Source organism: Sorghum bicolor, chromosome 2, assembly GCF_000003195.3.
Source record: "Sorghum bicolor cultivar BTx623 chromosome 2, Sorghum_bicolor_NCBIv3, whole genome shotgun sequence".
In the NCBI taxonomy this organism is placed as follows: domain Eukaryota; kingdom Viridiplantae; phylum Streptophyta; class Magnoliopsida; order Poales; family Poaceae; genus Sorghum; species Sorghum bicolor.
The window spans coordinates 58,084,920-58,097,475 of record NC_012871.2 but is presented as its reverse complement, the minus strand read 5'-3'; the positions used below and the strand labels follow the sequence as shown (position 1 = coordinate 58,097,475).

Below are 12,556 nucleotides of genomic sequence, written 5' to 3'. Positions count from 1 at the left end.
TTTGATGGGAGATTTCTTTCTCATCTCACAATAATAACCATCATCATCGGGGAAGCTTCTATTCCGAGATCCCTTGCCCTTCTTCCCCTTGTCCCATACTCCCATCCCGTGCTTCCATTTCTCCCCGACTCCTCCGGCCGAGTCGGCACATGTGGGCCCCACCCGCGGCGTCGCCGACGACGGGGGCGATCCCCTCGCTCCGGCCGTCGCGGGCGGCGGAGGTCCGCGTCCTCGTCACGCTCCGGCCTGGCGCCGCGCGGCCGCAGGATCAGCCGCGGCGGCGGCTCTGCCTCGCGGTACCGCCGCCCGCTCCGGAGATGGCCTCTGCGGCTGCTGAAGGGGATGGGGAGGGGGAGGAGGAGGAGGACGTGGTGGTGGTCGTACAAGGGGGCACGGAGAGGAAGAAGGCGGTGGAGATGGACGCGGCCGTGAGGCGGGAGCTGGCGATCCGGAGGCTGCGGGAGGAGGCCGCGGCGGAGGCGACCGAGGCGGGGACGAGGAAGGGGAGGAGCAGGAGGGATTTCGCCGTGTTCGAGACCGCCAGGGGCGACGCGCTCTTCACGCAGTCTTGGACTCCGGCCGCCGCCGATCGCCTCAAGTATTCACACCTGCCTACCCCCAGAAACCCGCGATTATTATCATTAATTATTATTATTTTCTTTGAAATCATATAAGTGTGAGCTGTGTTGGAACGTGATGAAATCGAGCGGTTGGGTATTCAAACCTGACGTGCTGAGACAATTAAGGACCGTGTAATTTTGGCGGGATTGATTATTTGATAGATGTTTTGGTGGTGTTGATAGCATCGAGCAGGTGCATAATTCGAAGCCTTTTGTTTTTTTGTTGTTGTCTGCATTAGGGGAATCAGTTTGTCTTGTAGCAAAGGGGTAACGGAAAACATGGCTACGTTCTACTAGTGCCGGGCCATAAGTTTGCATGTCTCTTCTGGAGCTTCTTCAGGATTAGATCATGCAAAAGTGGGTTACTAATCATGCAAAAGTGGGTTACTACAAGGAAATGATGTTGGGGACTGAATTCTATTGGACCCACTTCACACCTAATGGTTACAAGATTTGTTTGAATGCTTGTATTGGTAATGACGGAAACAATCCTAGTTTCCTAGATGATTTGATTAGTATCAGCTCTTTTTTGAATTGTGTATTGTTGGAACCTTTTCTAGTGATGATACAGATACAACAATGCACTAGCAAACAAGACTTGATTTACAAATACCAAGGCTACATGCCTACACGTATGCATGCTCTACATATCAAGTCCTGCATGCTCTGTATGTTTGGGAAACCTTCAACCTACAGGAGGCATATTATCTTGAACTGTACATGAATGATGAAATGGTTACCAGTTTAATATATGAGATGGCACACTAGTACCTTGAATGCCTCATTTTTTTATTCTAGTAATTAACTTGTCTTTTACTTTTTTTATGCTTCTCAAATATGCAGGGGCGTTGTTGTACTGTTGCATGGTCTAAATGAGCATAGGTACAGAACATATGCTATACATGTATTCCATATTTCCATGATTGTTTTACATAGTGGCTTTTGCTGATAGCATTGATCTGCAGTGGAAGGTACAACCATTTCGCAAAACTGTTGAATGATCAAGGGCTTAAAGTTTATGCCATGGACTGGATTGGTGAGTTACTGTCACATATTAGTGCTCAATTGTTAATTTGGTACAATCTGTGCATTGCTTTGAGTGGTCTCACTAAGACCATGTAAATCAGTTGCCTCTTAAGCCAATCTGAGATTCTTGATTTTAAGACCTTCAATCTAGAAATAAGGTCTTACTCTTTGAAAGGTTTATTAGGTCCACAGCACCGCAAACGTGGCAGTGATATTTTTCATAATTTAGATGGCTAAAGATTACTCCATTAGTCCCTTTCCAGTTACTGTAGTGAACTTCAGAATCATGAGGTAGCTACCTCTGTTTAATTCTGCATGTCACATTGTGGTAGGATGCCTCAATGAAAGCCTCTCCAAATGTTTCTTATACTTTATTTTGAGTTAAACGGACTAACAGAGCAGTTGAGTTGAGCCAGGTTGAGTCTGACTTGGACTTTATTCTGAATATCTTCTATAAATGATACAATGATCAGAAGGTTTTCATATTTAGCAGGTCTTGGACCTTTTGTTGACTCAGTATTGCATGAGCTACTCTTAACTAGTCCTTTCTCTTCTATGCTACTTCATGGAGCTGATTTTTACTTTCATTTCTGCTCTTGTTATGCGTATATCCGGTAGTTGTATGATTTTCATCTTGTTGTATTTTGTCTCTGAAGGACATGGTGGAAGTGATGGGGTTCATGGATATGTTTCGTCGCTTGATCATGCTGTTGGTGACTTGGTACTGTTTCATACATTCAGAATATGTTCATAGATATAAATTTCAAGTTGCAGTTTTTTTCTTGCAGTATTTTCTCGATCTATTTTTGAAGTTCCTTCCTGTGCAGAAAGAATTTCTGGAGGATGTTGTATTGGAGGAAAACCGTGGTTTGCCGTGCTTCTTATTTGGGCACTCCACTGGTGGAGCTATTGTTTTGAAGGTAAAGCAAAGCTGTTTGATTTAATTGACCTTTTCAGTAAGACTGTAGGTCACATAAGCAGGATCTTAATTTCAATAAATTTTCCTTTTTGCATGAATGTCCAAAGGCTGTGCTGGATCCTTTTGTAGAACTTCATGTAGAAGGGGTGGTCTTAACGTCGCCAGCTATTCATGTTCAACCATCTCATCCAATCATCAAAGTAAGCAGTAGATGTTTGTCTTCAAAGAAACTCCCCTTGTCGTTATTTTCTGTGTATAATGCCATCCTTCTACACGAGTGCATGAGGGAGATTGTCTTGCATGTTCGATTTGTTCTTCAGTTTAATGATCTGAAATGAAATAAACACGTCTTCTTACCATTTTGTCCAAGGCAGAATTGAATTTCCAATGGCTCATTATCATGCCTGTTTCTTTAGGATCAAGAAAGCATTTTGTGTTACACAAGAATTTCTGTTTGACTGCAGCACAGAACCCATTCATTTAATGTTCTTCTTTAGGTCATATTTATGTTTTGATCTGGATGATCTGGATATTAGTGACTACAACAGGAACCTCAGTGGGGCCTTTTCTTATTGTTGGACTCTGAAATGCTTATATTTTGTCATTTCTCAAACATCAGGTTGTTGCACCAATATTCTCCATGCTAGCTCCAAAATACCGAGTCAGTGCTTTGCATAAGAGAGGACCTCCTGTTTCACGCGACCCAGAGGCTCTGAAGATGAAATATTCAGATCCCCTTGTGTATACTGGACCAATTAGAGTCAGAACTGGCAATGAAATACTCCGGATATCGTCATTTTTGCAAAGAAACTTGAGCAGAGTTACTGTCCCTTTTCTTGTTCTCCATGGTACAGCTGACACAATAACTGATCCGAGAGCATCGGAGCGATTATACCAAGCATCAATGTCAACAAATAAATCAATAAAATTATATGATGGATATTTACATGATCTTCTCTTTGAACCTGAAAGGGATGATATTGCAAATGATATCATCAATTGGTTGAGTGCAAGACTTGATGTTCTCCAGGGATGGTGAGGTGAATCAAGTATCAACTACAAGGTGCTTCCTCTTATGTAGTTACCAGCGGTTTTACTAGAACTGTATACATGGCATAGAGTGCAGAATAGTGTAACTGTAAACGAGGATGTTCTAGGAATTAGGATGTTATCATTATGTTCTTCACAATCATTTGTTGTCTAAATTTCTGTTGTATAAGTTCGGAAAGAGCCTACATGAGATGTAAATAATATTAGGGTTAAGCTGAAAATAATGTATCTCCTAATACACAGTTAGTTCAGTGCCACTTTAAAAGAAAAGGCTTGGTTCACATTTTTTTTTCTGGACTGCCCTCGGTCATTTTCTCACATCTTTTTAACTTCATCATGTCAGATTGGCGAGATGAATATTTCAGTAATTAATATTGTAATTTTTAAGCATAGAAGCCAAATTATATGTCGTTGATGTTCACTTTTACTGATATGTAGCTTTTGCTCGGCGTCAACATTCAATCACAGTTGATTGATGTTTGGTTGATGCTAATAGTAGTCCGATGAATTAATTCTGTATGGCAAAAGTTGCATCGGATGTTTTTTCTGCTGAAGATGTTAGTATGTTACAAATCTAGTAGCACTTTCATGGACCTATATTGTACTTCCTGCAATAAAACATATAAACCTATCTAGATTTGTCTTAAAGTCAGACTTTTGTAATTTTTATTTTGAGTAGCAATATCAATAAGCATATATTATCTTAAATAAAAGAGTTTGTATATTATGGAAGTATTTTTATAATGATCTATTAATGTCAATCTTGTTTTGTCAAACAACTTAGATATTGATGGTTGAAAAACTTAAGACAAACCTAGATCGACTTGTATTTATGACATATAATTACTATCTTGTTTGTTACTATCTTGTATATATGCTGTTTATTATAAAAAAAACTTTTTATTTCTTTTTTTTTCATTTTGAAAGAAATCACTGCTTTTTAAATCACCTTTTCTGTAGCATAATTCGTTCATCTGGTCATGAGGTGGATTAATGCTCCATATGTTGTTACATCTTGATCTCACTACGAAAAATAAGACATGAGGTAGAATTCTGTCTTGCATTGGTTTTGCTTGCTTCAGTGTAAGTTTGTGGAGTAGGTGTTTCTGAAACCAAGGGTAAGGATGATGTAGCCTTGACATGCCACTGAAAGGTGATTTAGAATAACAATTATATGTTTTCATTAACTGTTTTTTGTCACATCATGTTGTTTTATGCTGTCCGTTTTATTTCAAGTAAGCAATTGATCTACTTCTTTGCTACATGCTTGTTCACATATTCAGTATACTGGACTTATCTCCTTTTAGTTCTTGTTTTATGCATTTGTGTGTAATACTACTGTTGGAGGCAAAGATAATGTAAATTCAATCTTTACTTTAGCCTTGACCGCAACCATGCTTTTGATTATGCTCCAATAATTTGAGGTACCTTTTTTTTTATCATCTGCTCCAACTAAGCTAGACTGCCACTTTTAAAATGTATGTAAATAGTTAATTTGGCATCTCACTTCTAGCAAAGATGATACTTACAGGTAGTTCCATGTTATAATAATATACCTTTTTCAGTTTCTTTTATATCTTGCAAGTTGGGTTGATCAAAGCTTTTCTGAAATCACCTAACCAAAAAGTTGTATGTATGAAAGTGTTTCCCTTGGAAATTAATGTTTTTACAATGTTTGTCCAATGGATATAAAATCAAGATTTTGGCATTTTTCTATGAGGTCAAGGTTACGACTACAGTATTATCTTATTACCTTCTTTTCATTTTGTAGTATGTACCTTCATAGTCTGAAAATGCATTTGGTTCAATAGTCCTCCCTCTGTTTCTAAATGTAAGTTTTTTTAGCCTTTGCAAATTTTCTCTAAATATTGGTTGTTTTAGAATTTTGATGCTTCTTGTGCCTTTTTCTTCCTTGTCCTTAATAATTCCTGTCAATGGCATAAATTGTTGAGTCATCATTTGTGATACATAATAAATGAAGACACTAGGTCATTTAATCTACTTTGTTACTTTATCCATGACCTACTTTTGGAATTAGAGACTAGAGAGAGTAGTGTTGCAAGATTTGGCAGAAATAGAAAAGAGTGAATATAATAATTTGGTGATCCAAGTCATCCCCAAATGTTTGGTTGTTCCTATTATCTTCTAGAAAAGGTATGCATCAACTTGCATATGTACTCTGAACTGCTCATGACCAATTAGTGACCATATATACTTATTAAATTATGGAGGGTGGGTATTGATATGTAATCACACTAGATATTGTCCTTTGTTACATGCTTGTATGACACCCTGTGTGGCTATTGCATTGCCATATGTAGAAAAATGCTGAGAGAAGTATATTACAAAATTAAAACATCATGCAGTTAGTTTGCCAAAAGGATATCTGATTGGGTTCAGTGCCAAGTGAGGCAGTCATGGTGTTGACATTATTTATTATCATGAACCAAACGCCACTCAGAAAATGATGTCTACACATTTTTTTCTCACCATTTAAAATCGACCTAGCAATTTTATGCAGCCAAATCATCTTTAATGTTGTATGTAGAAACAGTTTGTTCACATGGGGTTTTTAATATACTCCCTCTGGCCACAATTACTTGATGCTTTGACCAAAATCTGGTCATTTTTTTAAACTTCGACCATCAATAGTAATAAAAGAGCATTTGTTTTCAAAACAAATACATCATAAACATAGATTTATCTTGCAGAGCGCATTCATAATCCCGGTACTCATAGATTTATTAGATATTAAAATCGTTATAAAAAACAGTATCTAAGTTACAACTCATGGACCACTAAAAGTAAATGGCATCAAGTATTAGGACCGCGGGCGAAATTCAGCCTCTTATCTTTTGCTACAGTTAATGTGTGCACAAAATTGGTACTCTGTATTATCATATTGGTTTGGCTAGTATGAATTTCTGAACACATTTTAGAGCTCTGTTGTAGCTAACATAGAGTACATGGGTTCTTTGTTTCTTATGGTTATGGCATATCTTTCCATCTTTCTCTAAGCGGGGCCTGTTAAGATTCACTTTATTGTTCTAGCCACAAAATTGGTACAACTCAGGTGTGTTGTACCACTCTTATGCTCTCGACTTTATAAAGTTTGCAGGTAGTTTCATCATTTAAATGCCATTTACCTGTGATGTTTTCATGAGTGTATAATATTGTAGAAGGTTTGATTTCTGTATGTTTAGCATGACCAAATATAAAACAAAAAAATTATGAACTGATTGAAGTATGGAAAATTGGAAACTACTAATCGAACTCCGCGCTAAGCGCATGTGAATCCGTATTCTGCAATGATAGGAAAGAAGTGCAGTCATGAGTAATCCAAATTGTGATATCAAGGATGTTGTGATTGCAATTTTACTCATGTAGTGAAGTTCACATCTAACAGTTCTAGTGATCTTGTGGTTGGTCTTTGTTGCATTCAGGAAAGAAACATCGCTGGATAAATTTTGTCATCCTTTAACTGATCATGATTTCGAAGCTAGTCTCATATTGGTTGATAAACAGCCAGTAAAGTGTAATACCAAGTTCTTATGTGTTAATGAGACACTTTTATTTCAGTTGAACTCCTAACAGAAAGCAATTACAACGTGAGCCATCCTCAGAGAGGCGAGGATCGTATTTACCCAGCATCAATGAAATGAACTTTTTTTTCAATAAGCAAAAAGTTATGGACGTTGTAGCAGTGAGTCTGCCGAATATGCAAGTAGTAAGTCGCCAGTCTCAATACATAGTTTTATGGCACAGTTATTAAGACTATAAACTAGGTAACCGAGCCATAGGAGTTTCATGAGGATGAAATGAAACTCCTTTATTTAATGACCCTGCCAAGTCAGCAATTTTATTTATGTGACATCTTATTTAATGTGCATGACACTCTCATGAAACATGCATTGAGACTGGCCTAACACCAACCATTTTTGGTGTAAGTGCCCGATTTTGGCTACGCTGATCATTTGCTTCATGATGATCAAAGAAAAAAAAAGAACATGGACTTGTTCCCTTTTAAAAGGCAATTACGATTGATTTACCAAATGTCATATTATTTATCCGTTAAGATATGCAACTTTCCTTTAAAATGGAGATTTCTGTAGCTCTGAGTTCAAACTCCCTTCAATTCGCACTAGCATTATAAGCAAAACTTCTATTAAAGAACACCACGACATCTTTTTTATTTGCAAATAAAACACCACTACATCTTGGACATTGATGAGACAACAAACCTAAAAGAATATGAATCAATTATCCCCCTCTCAGTTACATAGATAATTACGTTAAAAAAAGTTACACAGATAATTATCCCTCTCTCAGTTACATAAATAATTACATGTGGTGCTTACATCATTTGAATGTATCCTTATGTTACGAGTGATAATTCCTAATTATTTCTAGATCGCTCTTACTTCTTGTTGCTAATTTCCCAATATTTCAAGGTTCCTGAAAAGAGGCTAAGACTTGGTTGAGGAAGAGGTATGGTCATGCATCTAACCATACAGATTCGAGTACCTGAATTTTGGTGTCTATTTCTTCTTATCTTAATAAAAAAAACATTTTGATCCTCCTAGCTTGCCATTTTTTTAAACTCGCGCTAGGCGCTAGCACAGATGGAATCTGACTGTTGACCAATAAAGCAGTAATGCCCATTCAGGAATCTTGCAACTACAGATTTTGCCAGTGTCGTAGACTTCTAGTTCCCACAGCTGTGCGTGGCTGCATGCCAGTGTGTAGGCATGTCTACCAGAGAAATGCACGGACAGAATTTCTCCTGCTGTGACGTGGGACCATTCTACTACCTGCCCTGGCTCCGTCTAATGCTAAAAAAGAACGATGGTGGTTTCATGAGACTGGTTGCTTGTCTATGTAGAAAAATGTGGCAAATGCCAATCTGAATTTTCTGGAAAAATGAACGGTGGGCACTGGTCTTGCCTAGAGGTGCTTTGCCTGTCTCTTTTCTTCTCCCTATTTTCAATCCTTCTTTTTTCCCTGGACAGAACTTCTGTAAAATCACTAGTTTAAAGTCTCCATATCCCTGGGGAAAAACATGTAGAACCGGATGGAGGTATTTGTTTTTCATTTGAAATTTCTAGTAGTTGGCCCAGGAATTCACCATTTATAAGAATGTTCCTTTTCCGGTTCTGAGGATAGAAGCACAACCTGATAACCATGAGACATAATATCTTCATTTTGGGGACTCGGGGAGAGGTAAGCATACTATCACACTTGTGTTAAGAAACTGCTCATAATTAAGCGCATTAACACCCTAGCAGAATTGTTTTTCAGGTCTATAAAGCCTATGCTACCTACAAGATCTATCCATGCAGTCAACCAACGCAGCAGAGAAGCCGGTACAGCCTTGAGATCTCTGTGAATTTTCAAACAATACACACATGAAAATAGGGACAAGAGTACAAAAATTCTTGCAAAATAAAAGCACAAGTTGCATGATTGGATTGCCAAAAACCCAATGGTAGCACAAGTGCATAAGATACAGATAATAATAACAATATATATTAGGTAGACAAGTTGCACAAGTGTGCCTTGTCTCTTCCCACCCAGCCTTTATTCAACTGAGGATGGTTGTCTTACCCAGCCAAACCATATCAAGCATGACAGTGTAGCTTGCCAATCAGAACACTCCGGACTGCATACTCATATTGCTTCTTGTACCATTTGATAGAAAAATAGTCTCCCAAGTCCTGATGTTAATTTACTCACATTGCTTTCTTGTATTTGGAATGGAGCCATGGCTTTGTTATGATCAGAACCAGCAGTGAATCAGCTGGTCCATAAAAAGCTTGACATGCACTGTACTGTGTGAATGTTTTGAAGATAATTATTGGGCGTGATGAAGCCCTCTGCTTGATATGTCAACATCACAGTTACTGTTTTCTCCCTTTGTTTCCTTCCTGTTTCCTTAGTTATATAACATGCAGCACTTTGCCATGTTTGGTTATTGCATGGTCGTGCACGAATGCTCCTGCATGCTACTATTAAACAGGTGGGCGATCTCCAGTCTATACTACAACATGGGAGAGAACAGAAAGGTGAGACCAAGCAGACATGCACCTGTAGGTTGTAGCTACTCGTTTTCTTCTCTGTTAGCAAAGTTGAAGCATATAACATATATGCTGTTCTTGTTCTAGATCACCCGGTCAAGGCTAGTGACAAGCAAGCTTCTGCACCGCCAGCACCTGCATGGCCATGGATCTGTCTCTGAGGTATCGAGCTTAGTGGATGAAACCTTGGGGAAGAGGCCCTTGAATGGGCAGAAGGATACACTTGTATACAGGTAGCTTTGCACTACCTTGCATTTCAGTACTCGAGTGTGTTCCTATTCCTACTTCGTAGCATTTCATTTCTGATCTTTATTTCTTCTGGGCGTATGAAGTGTGTTTGCTAGTACCTGGAATGTCGGTGGCATCACACCATCTGATGGCTTGGACTTGGAGGATTGGTTGGATACAAGAGCTAACGCCTATGACATCTATGTTCTCGGGTAACCTATTCAGATCAACCAGTTATGATTTCTTTAAAAAAACAACCTGTTAACTCATATATGTTGTCAAAGTGACGTTGGTTTTGTTCCTGCTGATTAAGATTCGCTCCAATGATGCTTTAGGTTCCAGGAGATAGTACCACTCAATGCGAGAAATGTTCTTGGTCCTAAGAAGAGCTGTGCATCTGCAAAGTGGAACTCGCTAATCGGGGAGGCACTTAACAAAAAGGAAAGAGAAGAAAGGGCAAAGTTGAACCAAGATTCTACAAATAGCGGTGCGAAGGAAGGCTCTATGCAGGGAGAAGGCTTCAGATGCATCAGGAGCAAGCAGATGGTTGGCATATTTACGTCAGTATGGGTGAGAAGCAACCTTAGGCCACTCATTCATCATCTTGATGTTTCATGCATTGGTTCGGGCATCATGGGCTGCCTAGGGAACAAGGTAAGCATAAGATGCATACAGAAGCACGTACTATATATAATCCATATATACAAATGATATGACCATGCACATGGATGTGTGGATTGCAGGGTTCTGTTTCGATCCGATTTGTGTTGCATGAGACGAGCTTTTGCTTCGTTTGTTGTCACCTGGCTTCAGGTGGCAAACAAGGGGACGTGCTGCTGAGGAATTTGGATGTTGCGGACATACTTACAAGGACATGGTTCCCTGGACTTGCATCTCAGGAATTGCCAGAGAAGATCCTTGATCATGAGTAGGTGTACATTAGCTCAGCTCAACCTCAGCTTGAACCTCAGCCTCATATTTGTTTCAGTTTTCTCTTTTTGGCCAACAAGTCAACACACCAGCTCCTCAATATGTCTACAATAAGTCAATAACAGTGCTTAAGCATCTTCTAGAACATGGATTCTACTAGTGATCATTATAAGTGATCTCTAGACTTATGATTTAGATCTTATTTTTCTCCGATGATTATGGACTTTGTTCTTTAGTTTGATGTGACATGTTTAAATTTTACTAGATGTGCTTGTCTCCTCTGTAAATGAAAACAAAAGGGGTATCCCATCTGAGAATAAGAACCTGGTAACAAGGTACCGAAATGGCATCGGGCATTCGGGCATGATTGCATACATGATACATCACCCTGTGCATCACGTCTCTATGGACGATTTATCCAAACGTTTTGTTGATGGTACTGCTATATTTTCTTTCCCATTTATGCAGTCAAGTAGTTTTGCTTGGTGACTTGAACTATAGAATATCCTTGGAAGAGGCCGAGACGAGGTCACTGGTGAGAGCCAAGAACTGGGCCATCTTATTGGAAAACGATCAGGTCTTTTCTTCACCGAGATATCTTCAACTTGCCATCTTAATCTATTTTCTGAATGTTTAATAACATTGCAGCGTCTCTGTCGTCACACGATTGCAGCTATTGTTCGAGTTCTCAACAGGGCGGCATTTTGAGGGCTGGCAGGAAGGCTTGATCACGTTCTCCCCCACCTACAAGTACCAACCCAACTCCGATCAGTACTACTGGTGCTTCGACAGTGCGCGGAGCGAGAAGAAGCGCGCTCCGGCATGGTCAGCTCAACAGTCCCACACAAGTTTCTTTTCGAGGGAAAAATGCTTTCTTTTCGAGAACAATCAAAAAAGAACAAGCAAAGCCTTACGCACTGAATCCTGCAAATGGGCATGAGTTTGTTGAGTGGTGAACGATAATGTGACCTCAGAACGATCGAGGTGCTTACCTTTCTTTGTGCAGGTGCGATAGGATTCTGTGGCGAGGCAAGGGCCTGAAGCAAGTCCAATACGAGACGTGCAGCTACAGGCTATCGGACCACCGGCCGGTGAGAGCGGTTTTCCACGCTGAATGCGATGTATTATCAGAGACAGAGGGGATGGTGCAGAAGTAAACAGCCAGGCTGCTGCGCACAAAACTCACCAAGCGAAGCGACTGATGGTCTACGAAGAGAAGCCATGCTCTGTTCAATGAGAGTGATGGCATGGACGATGCGACGCGAGTGTCAAATCGAGAGAGAATTGGACGCAAGATTGGACCAAACGAGTAACCAAGAGGAAAATTCTCCTTGAGATGAATATGAAGTTTTTTTTACTCGAGAGGATTAGAATTTTCTGAACGCTGATTGAGTTGTGTGCTGAAGAACTGCATGGACAGAGTACCAGGATCGGAGAAGAGGTGCTGGTTTTTTTTTTGGATTTATTCTGTTGTTGGTGATGTTCAGATTCTTTTTCGCTCGTTCAAAAACTAGTTTCTTCTGGGTTTTGGGCTTGTATTGTACCTTCCATCATTAACCTTCAACTGAAAGAATATCAGCGACCCTACTGTCCTCTAAAAATGGCATCTGTACAGTCCCCAGTTATCAGGACCAGAGACCGGACCGGACATCAAACTGATGCTCTCGGTTCGCTGGTTCAATGGTCCAACTGCTAAAAACGGTTGAACC

At 39.7% G+C, this 12,556-nt stretch overlaps 2 protein-coding genes across 4 annotated transcripts; both read left to right on the top strand.

The window, feature by feature from the left end:
* Positions 1-7,188, top strand: LOC8056227 (monoacylglycerol lipase). Of its 3 annotated transcripts, XR_002450209.1 has the most exons (9): positions 1-598; positions 1,464-1,502; positions 1,586-1,656; positions 2,303-2,367; positions 2,474-2,566; positions 2,673-2,765; positions 3,185-3,628; positions 5,387-5,446; positions 7,059-7,188. XR_002450209.1 is itself a non-coding variant. In XM_021454135.1 (8 exons), exons 1-7 carry the CDS (start codon positions 150-152, stop codon positions 3,602-3,604), a joined length of 1,230 nt encoding a protein of 409 aa, XP_021309810.1. In that variant the 5' UTR covers positions 1-149; the 3' UTR covers positions 3,605-3,628; positions 5,387-5,447. The 3 variants fall into 3 exon arrangements, 2 of the variants coding, with proteins under 2 accessions (XP_021309810.1, XP_002462342.1); XM_021454135.1 differs by lacking the exon at positions 7,059-7,188 and having other exon boundaries at positions 5,387-5,447; XM_002462297.2 differs by lacking the exons at positions 5,387-5,446; positions 7,059-7,188 and having other exon boundaries at positions 3,185-3,908.
* Positions 7,571-12,448, top strand: LOC8055793 (type IV inositol polyphosphate 5-phosphatase 9). Its single transcript, XM_002462296.2, has 11 exons — positions 7,571-8,692; positions 8,779-8,835; positions 8,914-8,978; positions 9,632-9,677; positions 9,777-9,922; positions 10,022-10,129; positions 10,253-10,571; positions 10,661-10,845; positions 11,316-11,424; positions 11,521-11,672; positions 11,854-12,448. Exons 1-11 carry the CDS (start codon positions 8,687-8,689, stop codon positions 12,002-12,004), a joined length of 1,344 nt encoding a protein of 447 aa, XP_002462341.2. The 5' UTR covers positions 7,571-8,686; the 3' UTR covers positions 12,005-12,448.

Excerpts from the sequence above, each read along its gene's own strand:
- LOC8056227 (XM_021454135.1), top strand. The coding sequence starts at position 150 with ATGTGGGCCCCACCCGCGGCGTCGCCGACGACGGGGGCGATCCCCTCG. Across the intron at positions 1,657-2,302 it reads TTATGCCATGGACTGGATTG|GACATGGTGGAAGTGATGGG; the intron begins GTGAGTTACTGT and ends TTGTCTCTGAAG. Across the intron at positions 2,766-3,184 it reads CATCTCATCCAATCATCAAA|GTTGTTGCACCAATATTCTC; the intron begins GTAAGCAGTAGA and ends CTCAAACATCAG.
- LOC8055793 (XM_002462296.2), top strand. Across the intron at positions 8,979-9,631 it reads CCAACGCAGCAGAGAAGCCG|GTGGGCGATCTCCAGTCTAT; the intron begins GTACAGCCTTGA and ends ACTATTAAACAG. Across the intron at positions 11,425-11,520 it reads TCTTATTGGAAAACGATCAG|CTATTGTTCGAGTTCTCAAC; the intron begins GTCTTTTCTTCA and ends ACACGATTGCAG.